At 42.8% G+C, this 22,051-nt stretch overlaps 1 protein-coding gene across 4 annotated transcripts in view; it reads left to right on the top strand.

The window, feature by feature from the left end:
• The window catches only part of FNIP2 (folliculin interacting protein 2), an 88,499-nt gene that overhangs the window by 42,265 nt on the left and 24,183 nt on the right, over positions 1–22,051 (top strand). For all 4 annotated transcript variants that reach the window (XM_006752659.2, XM_006752657.2, XM_006752660.2 and 1 more), the window contains 6 exons: positions 7,393–7,594; positions 7,878–7,966; positions 9,756–9,902; positions 10,021–10,190; positions 16,627–17,956; positions 18,838–18,994. In XM_006752659.2, the coding sequence (XP_006752722.1) occupies positions 7,393–7,594; positions 7,878–7,966; positions 9,756–9,902; positions 10,021–10,190; positions 16,627–17,956; positions 18,838–18,994 (2,095 nt within the window). The remainder of the gene's footprint in view (positions 1–7,392; positions 7,595–7,877; positions 7,967–9,755; positions 9,903–10,020; positions 10,191–16,626; positions 17,957–18,837; positions 18,995–22,051) is intronic.

The following is a 22,051-nucleotide window of genomic DNA, read 5'->3' as shown; positions in this document are numbered from 1 at the left end:
AGATGATTCAGGTGCTTGCTTGCATTTGGGTAGTCTGAAGATATATACCACAAATCCTATATAAAAAAAGAGAAACATGCAAATTAACCGTCCCTCCACTACACTCACCAGCCAATCAAGTGAGTATGCAAATTAATCTGACAAAGATGGTGATTAATTTGCATACACAGGTGTCAAGTGCCCCAGGAGGTGAGGCTGTAGCCATGCCCGTGGGCTCCCAGGACCTTGCTGGCAGAGAGCAGAGCGGGAGAGCGGGAGGTTTGGAGGACTTGGCAGAGCAGGAGGCCACTGGACATAAAGCAGAGCGATAGAGACGGCAGTTTGGAGTGCATGGCTCCCTCTGTCACCCCAGCTTCCTCATCACAGCTGTGGAAACTGACAGCAGGGAGGAGGAAGTCCCACCCCCATAGAATCAGCCTTTGGTCAGACAGCTTTCAGCAGCCTGACAGCCAGGACTCTCATTCGCCTGCATCTCAGACGGTGACAGTAGAGAGGTGGGACTATGCCTAAAGAACAACTGTTGATACAACATAGCTCTGCAGCCAAAAGATGTCTGTGTTATCGACAGAAAATGTCTGCAGAGCAGTGTGCATCTGATCTTGAAAGAAGGCGGCGCCTGCGACAGAATGTATCTGAACACCAGCTACTGGAAAAACGTCGCTCTGATGCTGAAAAACACCGGAGTTATCGACAGAAAATGTCTAAAGACCAACATGTCTTTGAAGTTGAAAGAAGGCGGTGGAGATGACAGAATATGTCTAGAGAACAGTCATCAACAAGTACCACCAATACTGGTAGGAACTGCCTTCTCAGAAAAAATGGAGTACATGAGGATGCAATCCTCGAACATAGTTGTGGTGGAATGACTGTTCGATGTGAATTTTGCCTATTGCTAAATTTCTCTGATGAAAAATCATCGATGGGAAATTTATTAGATGTTTTAGCAAAGGGAAAATCTGTCCAAATGATATACATTTTCCAGATTACCCAGCATATTTAAAAAGATTAATGACAAACAAAGATTCTGACAGTAAAGATTTCATGGAAAATATTCGTTCCATAAATAGTTCTTTAGCTTTTGCTTCCATGGGTGCAAATATTGCATCACCATCAGGATATGGCCATACTGTTTTAGAATACACGGACAAGTTTATCACTGTACTGGAACTTTACACCCTTCGGATGGTGTTTCTCAGAAGTTTGCTCAACTCTATATTTTATCAAAGGGGAGAGTTGAAAAATATAGTGGTTTGATGGATTATCTCAAATCTAGATCTGAAAATGACAATGTGCTGATTGGTAAAATGATAATACTTCCATCATCTTTTGTGGGTAATCCCAGAAATATGCAGCAGCAATATCAAGATGCTATGGCAACTGTAACGAAGTATGGCAACCCCGATTTATTCATAACCATGACATGCAACCCCAAATGGGCAGATATTGCAAACAATTTACAACGCTGGCAAAAAGTTGAAAACAGACCTGACTTGGTAGCCAGAGTTTTTAATATTAAGCTGAATGCTCTTTTAAATGATATCTGTAAATTCCATTTATTTGGCAAAGTAATAGCTAAAATTCATGTCATTGAATTTCAGAAATGCGGACTGCCTCACGCTCACATATTATTGATATTAGTGAGTCCAAATTACGTTCCTCTAATTAATTTCCTTTCAATGTGCACAAATTTCATGCACCGGGCCACTTGTAATGGTATAAAGATCTTAAACAGTTAGTGCTATATAGAGCAGCGGTTGCCAACCAGTGGTCTGCGAGGTCTGAAAGGTTGGCGACCGCTGCTATAGAGAGGCATAAAGTCCTCTGGGACTCTGAGAAGGGAGGGAACACTTGCTGGTGATGGTGGGGCGAAACGGGGGTCCTTCATGAAAGATGGTCCTGAAGGGACAAGCTGAGAAATCAGGAGTGGGGTCTATCTGTGACACATGGCAGACTGCTTGTTTCTTCTCTTGTTGTTCTTAAAGCTAGACAAAAAAACACACACAATATTATAGCTGCATCACTCACTGAGGGACTGCTTTTTGGTTGGTGGACTTGGAGGGGAATGGTTAAGAGCTTGGAATTTGGTGTGGGAAACACGTCCCCGCTCTGCCACTCACTAGGTCTGTGGTCGGCAAACCGCAGCTCGCGAGCCACATGAGACTCTTTGGCCCCTTGAGGGGGGCTCTTCCACAAAATACCGCCTCTTCCACAAAATCCCAGGTCTTCCACAAAATACCGCCTCTTCCACAAAATCCCAGGTCTTCCACAAAATACCGACTTCTGCTCATGGGCCACGAAGTTGCAATCGCACTGTACATGGACGCCTGCACGCGGACTTTTGTGGAAGAGCCACACTCAAGTGGCCAAAGAGCCGCATGTGGCTCGCGAGCCGCAATTTGCCGACCACTGCATTAGGTGAATGTGAGAATGAGTTCACCTGGATATAATTTAAAGCAGCATTAGTTGCTTCGTCTCCTACAGTTTGATAATTGTACTAGTATCAGCCTCACAGCCTTGTTGGAAAGGTTAGAAGAGATATAGCCAGTTAAGTCAGGCCAAGGCGAGATATGGTAAATAAAATATTGGCCGGTATGACTTACTTACTATTATTGCCATCGTTATCATTGTTGTCACTCCAACTGCCACCATCCTCACTGTCTGTGACTGGAAGAAATAGACGGATCTTAGAAGCCTTCCTGTTCAGACAGCTTCCCTTTACTAAAAATGCTTTTCCAGCTTTTCAGGTTTGAATCCAAAGTTGAATAGCATTCTCCAACACAGTCCTTCAATATTCTTCAAAAACTCTAATTTGAATTGAGACCTGGCATTGGGAACTGAGGAATCTCTAGTAAACTTACACCTAAAATAGATTTCTTGGGCTCAAAAATGAAAATACAGGGGCCCTTGTAAAAAAGTGCTATTAAAGAGTATACTATAATGTAGTTTCCCCTTTAAAAATATTTTACTTTCAAAACATAATAGGAATAACAGTGACACATGAACAAAACAAATTTATGAATTGCAAAAGGTAATACTTTGGTGGTATAATTTTATGTAATAGAAAACATAGTAGTTGCCCTAGCCAGTTTGGCTCAGTGGATAGAGTGTCAGCCTGCAGACTGAAGGGTTCTAGGTTCAGTTCCGGTCAAGGGCACGTACCTTGGTTGCAGGCTTCATTCCTGGGCGAGTGCAGGAGGCAGCCAATCAATGTGTCTCTCTCTGTCTCTTCCCCTCCCTTCCACTCTCTAGAAATCAATGGAAAAATATTCTTCGGTGAGGATTAACAATAGAAAATTTGATATCTTCATTCATCATAAGATCTTTCTGGCTCACATTTCTGAAAGTTCATTTGTATAGGTTATCAAAATTTATACATCAATCAATATAATTTAAAGCAGCCTTAGTAACTCCTGGCAAATGCAAGATGGCACATATTTTTGATAATTTTTTGTTTTGAGAAAGATCTTTCTGCTGATGCAACTAATACTGGAACTTTATAGTTATGACAACATTGAGATACATTTCTAATAAAATTTCAAAGCATAAATTTTAGTATATCTAGATCAGATTATTCTTGTGGAACAGTTTTTCTGAAAAGATTTAATTCTTCACTCAAATCCATTTGTGTAAGTCTGAATTTAATTTTAAATGTAAATTTATACAAGATTATTTTAATGTTTCCTCTGACATTTTCTGTAACTTATGGAGGTCTTTTATATATATGTTTTCATTGATTTTTTTTTTAAGAGAAAGGAAGGGAAAGGAGGGGGGTGGAAAGAAACATCAATATGAGAAATGTCAATTGGTTGCCTCCTGCACGCCCCCTACTGGGCATTGAACACAAAACCCCAGGCATGTGCCTTGACCAGGAATCTAACCAGCATCCTTTTGGTGCATGGGATGATGCTCAACCAACTGAGCCACACTAGCCAGGGCTGGAAGTCTTAAAAGAAACTGAAAGTGTCTTTATTAGTTGCATGGAATTTAGAATGCCTTATGCATTCTATTACTGCATCTTCAACAGTATGGAAAAATTAATTTTATACTGGGCTTCCTTGTTAATAATTTCATCTGAAGCTTCATATGAACATAGTGTCTGTTTGGGGGCGGGAGGGTTCTGTCCAATGCATCAATCTATTTATTTGTTTTCATTTATCTTTATTGTTGAAAGTATTACAGATGTCCCCCTTTCTCCCCTATTGCACCCCTCCACCTGCTCCCAAGTGTCTCTGGATCTATTTTGTTAGTCAGTTTGTTTTGTTCATTAGATTCCAAATATAAGTGAGATCATGTGATACTTGTCTTTCTTGCATCGATCTTTTAAAAAAAATTTAATCCTCACCTGAATATATGTTATTACTGATTTTTAGAGAGAAACATTGATGTGGGAGAGAAACATTGATCAGTTGCCTTCCGTACATGCCCCAAACAGGGATCAAACTCGTAACCTAGGTCTGTGCCCTGACCAGGACTTGAACCCTCACCCTTTTGGTGCATGGGATGATGCTCTAGCCAACTGAACCACCTAGCCAGGGATAATGCCTCAATTTTTACATTTACTTTCTGTTTCTGTCCCTGTGGATATTTGGTTTATAATGTTGCAGCAGTTGAGATTATAAACTCTGAAGAATTTTAATAAATTCCTGGTATGCTTCATTGTGGTGTCCACTCTAGGCTCTTACTTGGTGATTATTTACTATTCTGGGGCTTAGGTCAGAGAGTTAAATATTTGTGCAGAGTTCATGGGGAGGGGCCCTGATGATGATGGACAAGCTGCCCTCCCACCATGGGTCACTGCCCTGCCTAAGTCCTTCCTCTCGCCCATGGTCGTGACCACTGCTGCTTCTGCTGCTGCCACCGTCAGCCACCAAGCTAGGCCCCGGTCCCGGCCTCGCCAAGTTGGGGCCTTGTGGCACCCTGGATTGCCCAGACGTGTGTGTGTGCCTGACCACCAGGCCAGTTACTCATTGTCTGGGTTGCATGCCCTGGGGCTTGAGCCTACCACACACTCTGCAGTCTGGTATCTTTACTGCTCACACACATGCTCCATTGTCCCATCATACTTCACTTACAGCTTCAGTAATAAAATTATTAAGAATCCAGGACAGCAAGTTGATTAATCACTCTGCCTCAGTTTCCACATTAGCAGAAACGGTCTATGGTACCTTACCTGTAGGTGACTGAGGGCAAAGATAAGATAAATTATTTGGGTGCATACCTGAATTTTTAAAAACATTCAGAAACATCTTTTCTTTGTGGGATAATTTTAAATATATAATTACAATACCACATGACCTGATTTATTCCTGTTTGGTTGATCCAAGACTACAGAATGAAGCTCAGTTGCTTTAGAATTCAGTGTAGAGATACAGTGAAGCAAGTAAGACCTACCCAATACTGTGATAGCTATGGAAGTTTTTCAGAAATTCAGTAGGGGGCGCTCTCTGCTACGTTGAAGTGAAATAGTTACTATTTACAGGGTAAAGATGAAGACAATGCATACATCTGCATAGGGTTCAGTGTTTATTGCCATTTGATTATTAAGACCACATTGGCTGAAGATGAATGGGCTGATGTGATCATTTTGCTTTTGAATAAGAAGGGAAATAGATAGACAAAAAGGGTTGTAAGGAAGTATTGGTATCAAATAAGCTCAGAATTTTCTCTTCAGAGTAGAAATAAGCTGATGTAGGGAACCAAATTATAGTCCAGGTACTTTTGAAAAGAAGAAGGAGCATTGTATGAAATTAAGTAAAATTCTAAGAGCCTCGAGAATTTTTTTCTGGTGAGCAGATGAGTAGGATCTAGGAGTTTCTCAGAGAAAACAGGTGATGGTTTAACACAAGGTGTCACGTTTACAACAGCCTCTGGAGAGCAGGTCCTTACAGAGGCATGTCTGTTAGTGGGAACCTTCACTGACTTATCGACCACACCCACATCTCTGGGATCCTGCTTGAAGTCGAGAGAAACAATAACATGTTTCTCTGAGGTTAGAACAAGATGTCTGTCTCCTTTCCTTTAAAAATAAAATAGCATTCCTAACCATACAACTTTTGATGTGTGTATGTTTTTTAAAATACGGGTATGCTTGAAACCACAGGCACATTGTAGATTGTGAGTAGAGCAGGAAATGAGAATTTAAAGACCAAGAGTAGGAGTCTAACTACCTCGAATCCTGCAGAGCATAATGGTTGTGTTGTAATTTGTAGTAAAGAAAATGGAGGAAGTGGTATCCTTCCATATTTGGCAGAGATATGAGTCTAAATGGTGGAGTCAATGAGTAAGAGAAAACTTATTGCACAACTACCATGTGCCAGGCTAGGGGCTTTCCTTTGCAATGTTATGTCCTTGGCTTTGATTTTTTTTTTTTTGTAGAAAAAAACAACTCTTTTTTTTTCTTTTCTCTTGCTGATCATAGCTATTTGGCAGTTATGCTGGTTTTTGAGAATAGTTAAATAAGAGACATGGTTGGCCCATACTTGAATATATATTCAGGCTTCATGATTCTCTTGTCATAGCAGCACAGTCTCTTAAAAGAATGTTAAGTTTTTTGAGAACCTGACTATCCCAGAAGAGAGGTAGATCTTTCTGTTTGGGGATTTCTCAGGGAGTTAAATCCAGCCACATGGCTCAATCAAGCATTTACAGAAGTAACTTCATCTAATTCGAACAGCCTAGAAAGTGAGCCTCAACTACCAGCAAATATCCAATATGACCCTGTTAAATAAGAGACATGGTTGGCCCATACTTGAATATATATTCAGGATTTATTGGCTTCATGATTCTCTTGTCATAGAAGCACAGTTTCTTAAAAGAATGTTAAGTTTTTTGAGAACCTGACTATCCCAGAAGAGAGGTGGATCTTTCTGTTTGGGGATTTCCCAGGGAGTTAAATCCAGCCACATGGCTCAATCAAGCATTTACAGAAGTAACTTCATCTAATTCGAACAGCCTAGAAAGTGAGCCTCAACTACCAGCAAATATCCAAATATGACCCTTGATTAAATGGAATCCCACCTGGGATCATTTCTCTTCCCACATTCTTACCTATTGGTGCCAATCAACTAGAACAGAGGGCCCATGTTTTGAGTGAACAGATGTTTCACACCCCTTCCTAAATACCACCAATCTGATGCACAGTCCAAGAGAAAAGTACTAAGGATCTAGCAAGGGGACATTTGAAATTGTTTTCAGTTTATTTTCATGTCAGGATAGTATTAGGTTGTAAGCTATATTTTCATGACAGAGAATTATAGAAGAGAGTAAATTAGGGGTAGATCAACTCCTGGTTAAGACTCTGAGTGTTCTGGATTAGCCACCTGAATGTCATCCCCTGCCATCAGTCTATCTTCAGTGTGATGCACTGATACGACTCATCAAACTTTCCTCCAGGTCAACTGATGAGACATTCAGCTTGGCTGAAGAAACCTGCAGTTCCAATCCGGCCATCGTTCGGAGGAAGAAAATCGCCATAAGCATCATCTTTTCCCTGTGCGAGAAAGAGGAGGCCCAAAGGGATTTCCAGGACTTCTTTTTTTCTCACTTCCCCCTGTTTGAATCTCACATGAACAGGTTGAAGAGTGCAATTGAAAAGGTAATGAGAATGTAATCTTATTCAAATAGAGAAGGGATTATGGGTCTTTAAAGACTCTTTATTCAGATATCAGATCACTTTCCTAGAGAATGTTAATCATTGATATTAGATATCAGATAATGCATGGCTTTAGGAGAGGAAATTACTGCTTCCTGACGACTTCAAGCATCACTACCTTGAGTGTTTTGATTATGATATTATCTTTTATTAATAAAGCCTAGTAGACAGTTATACAGCGTTTTCTTCGCCAGAGAGTAATTTGGCATGTTTCTCTTCAATGAAGGCCATGATCTCCTGTAGAAAGATAGCAGAATCAAGTCTCCGAGTCCAGTTTTATGTCAGCCGTCTGATGGAAGCTCTGGGAGAATTCAGGTAAATTCACAGTTTGTCAGTATAACAAATTTGGGAGTAGCAGTGGAAGCCATTCTAGGGAGATATAGAGACCATGACATGAAAGAATCGGGGCCTGGCTGTTTTTAGTCACTTTAGTAGCTCCTTTAAGATGGAAACTAAGATAAAAAACATTTAAATTGCCCAGCACCAAATTATCCTTACTACTGCCTGACAGACAGTCTTTGGTATTGTTTTTTAACAGGGTGAATGGATAAAATTAATATTTCGGTATCTCTTATAAGCCTGTTCATTACTTCATGTCATCCTCACAAAAGCCCTAACAGTAGGCACTATTACCCTATTTTACAGATGAGGAAACTTGAGTTCAAGGATCTTGTCCAAAGCATAGATGGAGAGAGTACCTATGTCAGGGAGATACACAGTCTCGCTTGCCAGGGTAGGCCTGGTTTATACCCACTGTCCTCCCACAAATGTCCTAATCTAGACATGAAATTATATGATTATATTACAGTGCACTTTCATTGTTAGTTTCTAATTGATGATCTTCGTACTCTGGACAGTAGTTTTCTAGAGTCCTTGTCCCTGATGTCTGGGTGTAAAGGTAACCTGCTTTGGATAGCACGAGGGATTCTGCTGATTGGGATTGTCACACCATTTCTTAGAGCCAGCTTCTCGATGGGGAATGACATCCCGTTCCAAGGCAGTCAGGAGCTAATGAGTCAATGTTACTCTGTAGCTGAGGGACAAAAAAGTTTACAGTTCTTATTGTTAGAAGATTTTTGTGATGCTTAAGGTATATGCTGGTGAAGTCTATACCCCTTGGAGCAAAATTCTAGTCTTTTATAAGTCCTGGGTTATGTATAAAGTACTTAAGTCATGTTAGTCATTATCTGGTGATTGTTAAGACCTAAGCCACCTATGTCAGAAATAGGTAGTGTGAAGTTGTGCTTTTTGCTGGCAGTCTGATGATTAGTAAACCTTCTATCGTTTGTGAAGATAGACCTGAAGTTGACTGTTGCTCTGCTGTGGTCGCCAGAAGCTGGCCTGTGCTTGAATTTGGCTGCTAGTTTAATGAGAGTATCAGTTTTTCAGAGGTCAAGAATGTGAAAGTATAGAACCAGAAAGCCTCACTTACAATGTACATAAAGAGGTCTTGTTCTTATTTCAACAGCCTATCCCTCCAGAAATGGGGACAAAATAAACTATTAGCATTTGGAGACCTTAGGTTTAGTAAATGAATCCCAGTTCCATGTGACAGTAACTTGTCATTGCTACCCAACTTGGCAAATGCTCTGTTTTTTGCCAAGGTGGAATTCTGTTATGTCTCAATTCTTTTATGCACACGGCCTAGAAAATCAAGTCAGAATATGTCTTAGTTATTTTGATTTGGGGAGAATGGATGTGCTTTGCAGCTAGTCGACTTTGCCATTGTGCAAAAGCTGCAATATGTAAATGAACAAACATAACTGTGTTCCAATAAAACTTTATTTACAAAAAGGTGACAGTAAGATTTGGCCTGTGGGTCATAGTTTGATGACCCCGGTTTTATATTCTGTATGAGTCCCTTGAATCCTACATAGATTCAGATTATTGTTATCTCCTTTATATAAAGATTAGAGGCCTGATGCACGAAATACGTGCAAGGGGCTTGGCCCTCGCAGCCCCAGCTGCCTCTGCCAGCCATCGCAGTCCCAGCTTCATCCAGAAGGTCATCCAGACGTGCTAATTAGCATATTAGCTCTTTATTATATCGGTTTATTCAAAATAATATTTGTGACAGTTTTGTATATTCCTTGTCTTTTCATAGAGGGACTATCTGGAACTTATATTCTGTTCCAAGGATAGCGGAACCTGTATGGCTCACCATGATGTCCAGCACTTTGGAAAAAACCCAGCTCTGTCAGCGTTTTCTCAAGGAGTTCACACTCCTAATAGAACAGGTCAACAAAAACCAGTAAGCTTCAGCTCTCTGTAACGTGGTGTGCATATTCTGTGGCCAATGTATGTTCTGTTGATGACATGCCTCTGCCTGCGTTGACTCATCTGGTTGTATTTTCTTCCATTTCTCAAAGGTTTTTTGCTGCCTTACTGACTGCAGTGTTAACCTACCACCTGGCCTGGGTACCGACTGTCATGCCTGTTGATCACCCTCCCATTAAAGCCTTCTCAGAGAAACGCACCTCTCAGTCGGTGAACACACTGGCCAAAACACATCCGTATAATCCTCTCTGGGCACAGCTGGGTTAGTACCTGATTTAATTATTCAGAGACTATATGGGACAGAATAGGGAACATGCTAGAATTTCTATTGATATTAACTCTTCAACCCAGTGATACAGGGCATAGGAGATTGGCCCACAGATTTCTAGTTGTGTTGCTACCAGCTTCCTCACCATTCCCTGCTAAGCAGCTTTGTTCTACTCTTTTAAAGCTCTGTAGTAAATTTTGTTCTCCCAGACCACACACAAATCACCCTAGAGCAGTGGTCGGCAAACTGTGGCTCGCGAGCCACAGTTTGCCGACCACTGCCCTAGAGTAAGTCTCTTAACCTCGGTATTATCAGCCTTCGGATCAGATAGTTCTTTGTTAGGGGTGGAGGAGCTGTGTTGTGTATTGTAGGAGGTTTAGAAGCATCACTAGCCTTTGTTCATTAGCTGCCAGTGAAAAGCCCCCCTCCCCTCCAAAGTTGTGAAAATAAACAATTTCTCCAGACATTGCTGAGTGTCCCCTGGGGTATGGGGAAAAGACACCCCCTGGCAGAGAACCACTGCTCTAGAAGATGAACTGGATAGGAGAAAGATAAGACAATAAAGAAAGTAGCACATACAGTTTTACCATCTTTTAAATTTTAGCATAAGTCAGAAACCTATCTTTTCCTACACTGCTTCCTTGCAATTAGTTGGTGGCATTATTTCCTCAAAGCTTAGTACTGAAGCATGGTATAAGAATCTTAATGCTTTGGCAGAATTGAGGACAGAGTTTGGTATTTATGAGACCAATTTTGCTTTTTTGGGTTCATATGGAGGAGAGCTATACTATAGAACTGCTCATTTATCAAATGTTTAGAGTAACAAAGTAAAATTTGCGCACTCACTCTGTCCCAGACCCTGTGCTAGATGCCAGGGATATGGAGTTGAATAACATGCACTGCTTAGCCTCCAGAAACTAGCTGTCTAACGGAGGAGGCAGATTTGTATTCAGATGAGTTCAGGATGTCCTGAGTAGTCCTTTGATGGGGGTGTGCAGAAAGGATGTAAGAGAGAAACTGTAAAGTGTACTAGTAAAGGCTAAGAGCATGAGTGCTGAGCCAGAAGTGCTCAGATCAAACCCAGTGTCCACGGGCAAGTGACTTAACCTCTCTGACTCAGTCTCTTCATCTATAAAAAAGGGCAAAAATAGTTGCTGATTGCTGTGGGAATTCAATTAGTTATATATAAAGCACATTCGTTACTGGTGCGACTGCTGAAAATAATATTGGAGGTCTTAGAAAACATGTTATAATAACAATAATGAGAGTTGTCACTGTGAGCCAAGCACTGTTTTAAGTGCTTTTTACCCATATTATTAATTAGATTCTCACTACAAATCTATTACTATTTGCCTTCACTTTATAGATAATAAAGATGTCTTGCCCTTGTGCCCTGGATCATGAGATGTGTAAGAAAGAGAAAACTGTCTCACCGTTAGGGGGATAATAGATGCATATTAAATGAATTAATAAAGAATTTATTAATTAATAAAGAATCTAAGGATGTTAAAATGTATTTAATACAAGCGATCAGTACTGAGTTCACAAAAGTATTCGGAGTGTGCCTAACTCACTCTGGGTCATCTGATTCTTCCTGGGGAAGACAGAGCATTATTTATTGTTCTTGTTACAGAACAATAGTCCTGAAGAAAGGTAGTATCATCAACTAGTCACTATGAAGGGAAGAGGGCTGGATTCTAAGGAAACATGATTACATGCTGCAGGTCACCCATTTAAAAACAATGCTAATTAAATAGTATGCATCTAATTAGATAAATGTATTTATAATTAGACATGCTTCTCATTTGAAATTTAATTAATTGAGAGCCATTAATTCCCTTTATTCAACTTAACAAGGCAAAGTCCCTTCCTATAGGCTCACCATCCTTTTCCAAGGAGATCATGTATAAATTGAATCTCCCATGCTCCCTTCCTTCAAACAGTGCAGCAGTGTCAGGCTGTGGACAAAATGGTGTGAGGAAGGGATAAGGCCTTGGTGCAGAGTCACACCTTAGCTTTATAAAGTCAGGTGTAAATAATGGTTAGGTTTCTATTATTATAAAAATCAAGAGGCTTCAATAATTTGACAGGGAAAGGTGCTTATTTCCAATTAGTATTATGTTTCCATTGACTGTTTACCAAATCACAGAAAACAGGAAAATATAAATTGCCTGGAATAAACACTGATGCAGATATAATTTTAATCCAGGTTCTAAGTAATAGAGAAGATTCTATCTTGAATTATTTTAAAGGCATACCTGAGAGTTTAGCAGGACAGGTACTGTTATTAGTGGAAGTGGAGGGATGTTTTCCATAAGCCAATATTCTTCCCAGTGTGAGTCCTATCTGAGTCGCCATCTGATACCAGTGGTAGTGGAGTTTGCCATGAGGAAAGGAATTTCTTGAAGCCCCCATGGGAGGATGGGGTGTCGTGGAAAGCTTTATTGATGATGTAAGATTAAGGGGGTTCTTCTCTAAGTTCCCATCTTCATCTGCCTAACCATGGAAGAAGTCTAATCTTTTCTTTAGCAGGGCCGCAATTAATGTCACTACCCAGAATTTCTGCTCCATATAAAAGTCCAGTCTAGTCCAGCATCTGGCTAGCTTATTTTGTGTTCTCAGCTGCAGTTCATTGTGTGTGGGGTCTGCATGACCATGGACCATGTGGCTGCTTAAGGCCACATGGCTATGGAGAGAGCAGGCGAGCAAGAACAAGAGAGGGAATTCTTTGGGAATTTTAACTTTTCAAGATTTTGTATGCTTTCGATGGGGTCCACGCTCTAGCCAGTCTACTGTTCCCCTGGCTAGACTGACATGCGAGTACCTTTCCCATGTCACCCCAACTTCACTGTGCGTGTGCCGGTCTCCCTCTTTGTTGGAACCCTTCCCCTAGTGATCAGGAGGGAATGGATCGTTGGTTCCATGAAGCAGTAGCTTCCTGGTGAAGCTGCCCAGATGGCCATACTTATAATGACTAGCCGTCACTTTGCTCTCTTTCTATTATTAATATTAATGTGTTAATTACAACAATAACAGTACCACTGCTGTGCCCCCGTTCTGCCTGGTTTCTTGCATCACCTGGGAAATGAGGAGAGACGCTGGAAGCAACAACCCCTTCACATTCTCCTGGGTTTGCTGCTCAGGGATTTAACCTTCCCCACTTATGCCTCACACGTGCTCTCGGCACTCAGGTTTTCCAACGTGTGGCTAAGCACCCAGTAGTGGGTGTGCAAGCTGCTCAGTAGGTCAAAAGAGCCTTTAAAAGTACAATAGAATAGAAAATATCAGTGACACATGTGTTTTATAAACTGGTTGTTTCAAGGGAGTGTGAGGCTGCAGTCTAAATGCGTTTCTTTCTTGGGACGGGCATACTAAGTTGGAAAGCCACTGTCTCATCACTGATTGAAGGCGTTTCATGTGGGTCTTTTTTTGATCTAATGACCTCAAGGATTTGTGGAAAGCCAAACAATACTTACAATAGAAATTACAAAATAATTTGAGCTAAATGGTAATAAAGAGGCAATAAATTACAATGCTTAGCATTAGCGCAACTGTACTTAAAGGGTCTTCATAGCATATACACATTTATTATAATGTAATCAATGAATAAGGGGCCCTTTAAGATAATTAGTTTCTCTCCTTGTCTCCCTTTTAATCTTCTCAGTTTCTCCTTGTCTCCCTTTGTTTCTCCATCTCCATGTCCCCCCACCTCTCCCACCCTCTCAGTTTTCCCTCCCCTTTATAATGCTGCTGAATTCTCTCAGCTTCTCACCTCATTCTCTCCCCCTCTCTTATTCTAGCCCTTCTCTTTCTACTTCTGTTTCTATCTTTTCCGTTTCCCTTGGTATCATCTTTCCCTCTTCCTCGGTGTTTTCTTTTCCTATGTATACTTTACGCTCTCTGCTTTCCTCACCTCTGAGCTTATCGCCGATTCTCTACCATTTTGTTCCTCTCCACTCCCCATCTCTTGTCTCTTTCCTTTCTTCTCCTTACCCTCTGTCTATTCTTCTCCTCCTTCCATAGGTCCCCTCTTTGTTCCTCTCCTCACTCTCTCCCCTCTCTAGTGTCCATTCCCTGAGTCCCCTATTTGTCTTATTTCCCTGATCTCTCCTCTCAGTCTGTCTGCACCCCTCCCTGCTTTGTTCACTCTGTGTCTGCTCTCTCTGTTTCACCTATAATCTCTTTACCGCCCCCCCTTTTTTGTGTGTTTCTCCCATTTTCTCTCTTTTTTCTTAAATTTAACTTGGTATTTTAAACTGTGCTTAACAAAGAAACACAGAACATAACATTTATCATCTTAACCATTTCTAAGTGTACAGTTTAGTGATGTTAAGTCTATTCGTATGGTTATGCAACTCGCCTTGATTTTGAAAAATTATACTCAGAAGAACAAAGGCATCTACTCTAAAATTAGTAGCTTTCTCAGTCTGGACTCAAAAAATTGCCTTAGAGGTCAAGATCCAGGAAGTCTTTAACATTACAGGTATTTTTTAAATGATGCATTATTTTTATGAAGTTTGGCCCTAAAGTAATGGCCGAATCTACACAACATTATTCTCATTACTTAATAGAGTTTAAATTATTATAAATTGTGTTTAATCGCCATCTTTAGTTTTATTTTTTTAAACTTACGACTTAGTTATTAAAATGTTAAATGCATTAAAAAATAATACCATTCTGTGATATTTTTTTTATACCAGATTTCAGATGTGGGAAGCTTATCTTCTGTATTAACACTGAGACTGATTTAACAAAAGTGTCCCATGGTGCCTGTCACAGCTGCGATGCCCTGCAGCAACGGGCAGTGTAATCACTGGAAAGTGCGAAGAAGCTCAGTATTTGTCCTAGCACCAGACTGCAGTTTGAGTTATTGTTTTGAATTCTCAGTCAGTTGCAAAAGCCTCAAAGATAAAGCTCTATTAGCCTTTCATCTAGCCTTTTTATAGAGAGGACTGTATAATATCATTCCTGCCCTGCCCCTTAAGTTCTTAGGCGCAGTAGCCTCACACATGGGAACTGTCTCTATAGGAGGTACTTCCCAAGGGTTCCCCAGGGGAAGTGCTTGCCCCAGTCTTAACCTATCAATTTCATTAGTTTATCTATCGTGTGCCCTTATCAATGCCTTCCCTCCTCTCTCTAGATGCACTTCTCAGATGGGTTCTAACTTCCTGAATTCTTAATTTATAACTATTATCTTGTCTTTCCTCTCCTTTGTTTAGAACATTTTTAAGTTTTGATTTATTAGAACATTTTGACTATTCCCATAATGGTTTCTAACTCAGGTTTGGGTCTGTAGAGGTATAAATGAGATAAATCCATGTCAAACACTTGGCACTATGTCTGCACCGTCTGTAAATGTTGGCTTTTTGTTGTAATTGTCATCATTATTATCAAAGTATCAATTATGTAACTTATCAAATGCAATAATTTTAATAGGCACTTGACCAATACTTTTATTTTTTAATCCTCATCCAAGGATATGTTTTTATTGCTTTTAGAGAGGAAGGAAGAGAGGGGGGGCGGGGAAATGATCGGTTGCCTCCCATATGCTCTGACTGGGATTGTAACTGCAATCTGGGTATGTGCCCTGACTGGGAATCAAACCTGCAACCTTTTGTTGTTCAACAAGCTCCCATCAATTGAGTCACCTAGCCAGGGCTTAACCAGTATATTTGATGAAAAGTTTATATTGCTGGGCTTATTGACACATTTTCCCTTCTTCTACCATTAAGCCAAATGTTCATGGTTCATTAGTCAGATTTTAATCAACTTGTTAGGTTATAACTTATGGGACATATTTTTTCCAGCAGAATTTTCATGTGAAGTAATAGAAATATTCAGCTTCATTCATATTCAGAATCATATTATTTGTGACTAAGTGATTTTCTTCTTGTTAATTAAATTGATTCTACTTGGTGCGTGTGTGTATATTGAGAGAAGTCTGAACAGGCCATTCATTAAGTATTTTGAATTGATTCACTGCACTTCAGAGATCCTTGAATTTGGATTTCATTCCAGGCCTATTGTCCAGGGGTTCTTCTTAAAAAGTCTCATCATTCTAGTTTCCAAGATACAGTATTTGACTCGGTCACATATTCAGGGCTCTGACTTTATCCTTCCTTGGGAGGTAGAGCTGGCCAGCCAGTGAGATGGGTAGGCAGACCTATAATGGCTGTATATAGCAGAGCTGACCCTTGGCAACAAGAGCAGCGTGCTGCAGCCATGCCCCGCCTTTTCAGACAGACTCTCCACTATAGACACAAAACTAAAACACGGCATTACTAGGCATTGCTTGTTTTCCTCAATCATTTGTGTGAAGAAGCAATTCTTATTTGGGACTGTAAGTCATCTGTTTTTCTCTTGTGAAAGCCGACATATCCAGGGCACGCTCACCCCTGATTACTTGTATTTTGTCCACTTGGCTCTGCAGGTGATCTCTACGGAGCCATCGGCTCTCCAGTTAGGCTGACGCGCACCGTGGTGGTGGGGAAGCAGAAGGATTTGGTCCAGCGCATACTTTACGTCCTGACCTACTTTCTCCGCTGCTCTGAGCTGCAAGAGAACCATCTGACCTGGAATGGGAATCACGGAGAAGGGGACCAGCTGTTAAATGGGAGCAACATCACAACAGCCTTGGAGAAGGGAGAGGTGGAGGAGTCTGAGTACGTGGTGGTCACGGTGAGAAGTGAGCCTGCTCTCCTGCCCCCCATCCTGCCAGCAACACTGACTGCGGAGGGAAGGAGCCCCGGACCTGAGGGCCTGGCTGGGACCCCAGAGGACAAGGACATCAGAGACCTTTGTCCCCAACCTGACACAGAAGGAAACAAGAGTTCTGTGGCCTGCAGCCTGGACTACCAGGACCCAGCCCTGGGCAGCTCTTGGAAACCGCAGGATGTATTTTGTGGGGAGGAAGAAAGTGAAAAAGAGGCCCCAGGAGATGGCTGTTCCAGGTTCTCCAGCTGGAAAGGTTTGGGGGCAGGATTGAAGGCCAGTGAGGAGTTGAAAAGGGAGATGCCTAAGAAACTACCACACCGGTCAGCGGCCTGGCCTTGCCCGGACAGACCTCCCCGGAAGAAGCCTCCCCTAGAAAAGGTCACTTTCCAGATTGGGAGCTCCGTATCTCCAGAGTCTGACTTGGAAAGCCGTGCTCAGAAAATGGAGGAGCGGCTCACGGCCTGTAGGCAACATCCAGAGTTAGCAGGTTGTCCCTTGGTGGAGCCCAGGGTGGCCGCTGACGCGGCTCAGGGCCAGCAGGTTTCTAGGTGCTCCTTCCTGCCTGGCTTCCGGCAGAGTGTCTGCTGTCCTCAGAATCCGCCATCTGAGGGGGATGAGGGTGACTTTGACAGGACTTACGCTGAGGACAGAGGTTTCAGCACTGAGGCTGCAGCAGATGCTGCCGGGCAGCTCAACCCCCCTGCTGACTCGTCTGCCCCTGATGCCAGTGCGGCAGGAACTGGGCAGAGGACGCTGGAGAACACGAGAGGGTTGCATTCGAAGGCTGAGGAGGGACCTTTGATAGAGCCTGTGTCTGGCAAGTGTGCACAGCAGGACTCCAGCACCTCCGTTGCTACAAATGTCCCCTGTGGGGATGCCGACGGGACGGCTGATTTCAGGACTGAAGGAGACATTCCCAGAAACGAAAGCTCGGATAGCGCTCTTGGAGACAGTGATGACGAAGCGTGTGCTTCAGCCACACTGGATCTAGGTCACAGCAGCGACCGGGCGGAAGGGTCCTTGGAAGTGGAGCTGCCTCTGCCCAGGTAACCCTGGACGGCTGGGACGCAAGGGCACTGGGTCCAAACACAGCCATGACCACGTTAGCTGCTGTTGGCTGTCACACATATCAGTTGTTTTTCCCCAAGTGTTAGAAGTTTTATCAAACTGATACAGTTTCCAGCCTGCCCTTCCTCCCGGGATGCCCACGGGCTGAGTGCATCGAGCTCTCTGAGCGAGGAGGCGGGTGGTACCTTTGCCAGGTTTGGGGCATGTTGGGGAACCAGGAGATGTGATATAGTGGGTGGTGGGGCAGGGCGTGTACTGTCCCATCATCTGGATGGGGCTGCACGGTGGGCAGCAGACGCCTTGCTTCGGAGGAGGCGGATTGCACTCACCGGCCGCTTCTCTCCTGCTGGTCGGAGCAGTGTGAAGCGGCTGGGAAACAACACCTCTTCCTAACACTCCCACAGCCGATGATTTGGTCTGTGATGACTGAAAGCAGTAATTAGAGACTTCTTCTGTTCTGCTGCCCTGTTGTGGGCACCACCCTGTACAGATGTGTCGAGTTTCTAAAGCCAGACAGCTGGCAGGCTTCCCCCAGAGACCTTCTCTTTCTTCACTCCCTTGACACAGATGCCTGGTGGATGTGCCCTGTGAGATACAGGAACAAACTCGTAACCAGCCATCAATATACTGTTTTCTTCCACTAGAAATATACTACCATTAGAAACAAACAAACAAACAAAAAACTCCCTTGACTTTTCCAGCCCCTTCCCTTTTCTGGCACCAGTGATCTGCTTACTGGCGGTCTGGCAAAAAAGCCCACCCTGAATCTGGCCTGCGTGGCTGGGGATTTTGTTTCAGTTGTAACACAGAAGGGAGTCCATCTTTAATGGTGTATTCTAACAGACCAATGTTGTTTTAGGTCTCAGAGCATCAGCAACCCGAATGTCAGGAACTTTGGCCGCTCCCTTCTGGCGGGTTACTGCCCCACGTACATGCCTGATCTGGTGCTCCACGGGACCAGCAGCGACGAGAGGCTGAGGCAGTGCCTGATGGCTGACCTGGTCCACACGGTCCATGTAAGTGCTTGCAGCTTGGCGCCCTGGCTGCCGACAGTGTGTCCACCAGGGTCCTGCCCAGCCCAGCCACAGGTGTTTAGGCTGTTTCATACTGAAGAGTGTGCAGTGAAGGATTGTTTATAGAGATGTGGGCAGGGTTGGGGAAGCACCAGGGATTAGCAGCAGCTGGGCTGGGAGGACTGGGCCTGGAAGAGTAAGGGAGGGCACAGTGAGAGCAGAGCTGGGTCTGGAGGAGGAACGCCCTGGCCGCAGAGGCACTGAGGAGGGTAGGGGCTAATGCCTGACATCGCTCCTCTCCAACTTCTGAGCTCTTCTTGTGCTTCCCAGCTGATGGGCCCAGCAGATGCAGACATAGGCCTGCGGTCTACAGAGGTCTGCCTACTGGGGCCCACACAGGACAGAGAAGGGCAAAGAGTGCATCTGGGGGTGTGTGGGGGCTATAGGCCAGGCAAATAGAATAAATAACACAGATGGTGTCAATTCTAAGCCATCACGGGGAGGACGAAAGAGATGCCACTCATGGTTTGCTTTTTACCCGATCCATACAAGTTCAAAGTAATTTATTTTAACTGATTTGTCATTGAGTTTACTCTGATGGCCGCATGAGATGACTGTGTAAAGATGAACACGTCTCCCTGGAAAATTGCCCTGTGGCTGCCGTGAAGTACTTCTCTGCTGTATGCAGCGTGACAGGGACTGAGCAGTGAAGGCAGCTGTGTCAGTCTGATGGGCCTGTTTTTCATTGAGCTGCTATTGGGCAGATGTGCAAAAATAGATGTTTTGCATTGGAAACATATTGTATCTTGTGCAATAGGGACAGTCCTCATTACATTAAGGAAAGTAGAATTTGGCTTGTTGTCTACCTCCTCGCCCAACAAGTATTCTCTGGGAGGTGAAACAGAGGCACTGCATGTTACCGTTGGCCTTAAGTACCTCCTCTGTGAAGACTAAACATGCATCAGGCTCAGGCTAAGCCGGCTGAAGATTTGTATGAAATGGGAAGGAAAGCTCACTAGTGAAGCAGATGTCCTCCTAACCCCCCTGGATGGGATGGGAGGAGACGAGGAAGGGCAACCTGAAGCTGGAAGGCCAGCCCAGGGACGCATTAGACCCCAACATTCCTAACCCTGCCCTGCTTTGTGGTCAGATGTCACCCCCTCCAGGTGTTCCTGGAACAAAGCTGTATACGGAATCTCAAGTTTTCCATACTTGTAATGAACACTGCATACTTGTGCATCATTTCACAGGTGCATCCATCAGGGACCACAGGACAAGAACAACGCTCTCCTTACATGCTGCTGTCTCTCTGGGTTGCCCTAAACCGCGTATTCTCAGTGACTTCAGAGTCTCGCATCCATTTGCAGCTGTCTGTGGCGTTAAGGCGGGGAATCACCTCCTTTTCTTTTCTGTCAGCACCTTATGTTTATATCCATTTATGCAAAACCTGGGGGGTTTTTCTTTCTGCTCTGCTGGCCGTTTGATTTGTGAGAACATTGGTGTTGCTCGGTGGACCTTTCTTCCGTGAAGCCCCAGGTTCCAGTTCTGACAGAAGTGCCAAGAGATCTAGTGTGAACTAATGGGATTGTCTTCAGTGCCCTTGATCTTGCTAGCTGGGAGGTGGTGCCCAGAGGCCCCTGACTTACTCACCAACCACTGTGGAAATATAACCTATTGATTGATAACGCTCCTTGAAATTACCTGCAAAACCATTCATGACGTTTTTAGTATTCTTTATAGGCTGACAAGTTCTGGTTTTTGTGTATTAGGTTTTCATGGTGACCACCTAGCTCTATAATTTATATATTTGAAAAAATAAAACAATTCTTCCTCTATTTGTACTCTTAAAGATTTTTCAGATATCAGTTCCCCTTCCTTCCAGAAGTAGTACTTTCACACTAGCTTTTCTCGTTTCTTTACGCAATCACCGAGATACCAAAAGTTATTAAGCATAATAACCTATATTATGTCAAATTGTGGGTACATCCAAAGTGCAGCCAGTCATGGGTGTTAATGGGCAATTTCAAAGGGTTCATGAAAACATCTTCAGAAGTTTAATGCATTTAGAATGTCTCCAATTAGCATTAGTGGATTTCTAATTTCACTTGGCACACTCATCATCATGAATTTTACTTTCGAAGTAGTGTTCCATTTAATCTGCCTCTCAGATTGGGACTCTGGTCTGTGGCAGTGTTTAAATTTAAAAAAAAGCCTTACTATCAAATGCCATTTACAAATATTTGTTGAAAAGTAAATTAAGAGGGTTTTTAAAAACATATTGAATTTACTGCTCCATAAAGCCTAGTAATTATTTAAATTCTTGAGTAGATTGCCAGAGAAAGAAGCGGATTCAAGAACAAGTACATGACCAGAGTTAGAACAGAAATAATCGCTTTTTGGGGAAGAGAAGATTAGGATAAATTGCTTTATCACAGCTTGCTTTCAAAATCTATTTTTGGATGTTATTCATTTTTAGTGTTCATGTGAGACTTCATTGGGCACTGGTATTCATAATGTTTTTATAGGATTTTTTAATAACTGTTTAAATGCCATTGATCTGTTTTCTAGATCTAGGCATGATTGGATTATAAAATCTATCTTATGTGAATGTGCATTTTTATAACCAGGATGGATTGATTTGTGGAGTTTCTTCCCTCATTAAAGAATTGCATTCTTGAGGAGAAACTAAGATGGCGGCAGAGATAAACACCGGGAAATTAATGCCGCACACAACAATTGATTAATACCTCAGAGAAACAATACGGACTTCATCCAGAACCACAGGAAGCCTGGCTGACTGTAAACTCTACAACTAGAAGGAAGGAAAGGCACACTGAGACCCGCAGAAGCTGCAGGAGAGAAGCGCAGAGGTACGGGGCTCTCTCGGGGCTCGCGCGCGCGCGCGGAAAGGGGCTGGCACGCTCCCAACGGCTCTGAACTCCGGTTCCGGGAAGTCTCTGGGGACCCAGGACTCAAGCGGGGAGAAACTGGACTGTCTGGCAACGAGCGATCTTGAGGGCGGCTTTCCCTCAGAGGTGCTTGCAGCCGTTACCGTTATCA

This window comes from Myotis davidii, unplaced genomic scaffold (genome assembly GCF_000327345.1).
Source record: "Myotis davidii unplaced genomic scaffold, ASM32734v1 scaffold50, whole genome shotgun sequence".
In the NCBI taxonomy this organism is placed as follows: domain Eukaryota; kingdom Metazoa; phylum Chordata; class Mammalia; order Chiroptera; family Vespertilionidae; genus Myotis; species Myotis davidii.
This window is presented reverse-complemented; position numbering and strand designations above follow the sequence as displayed.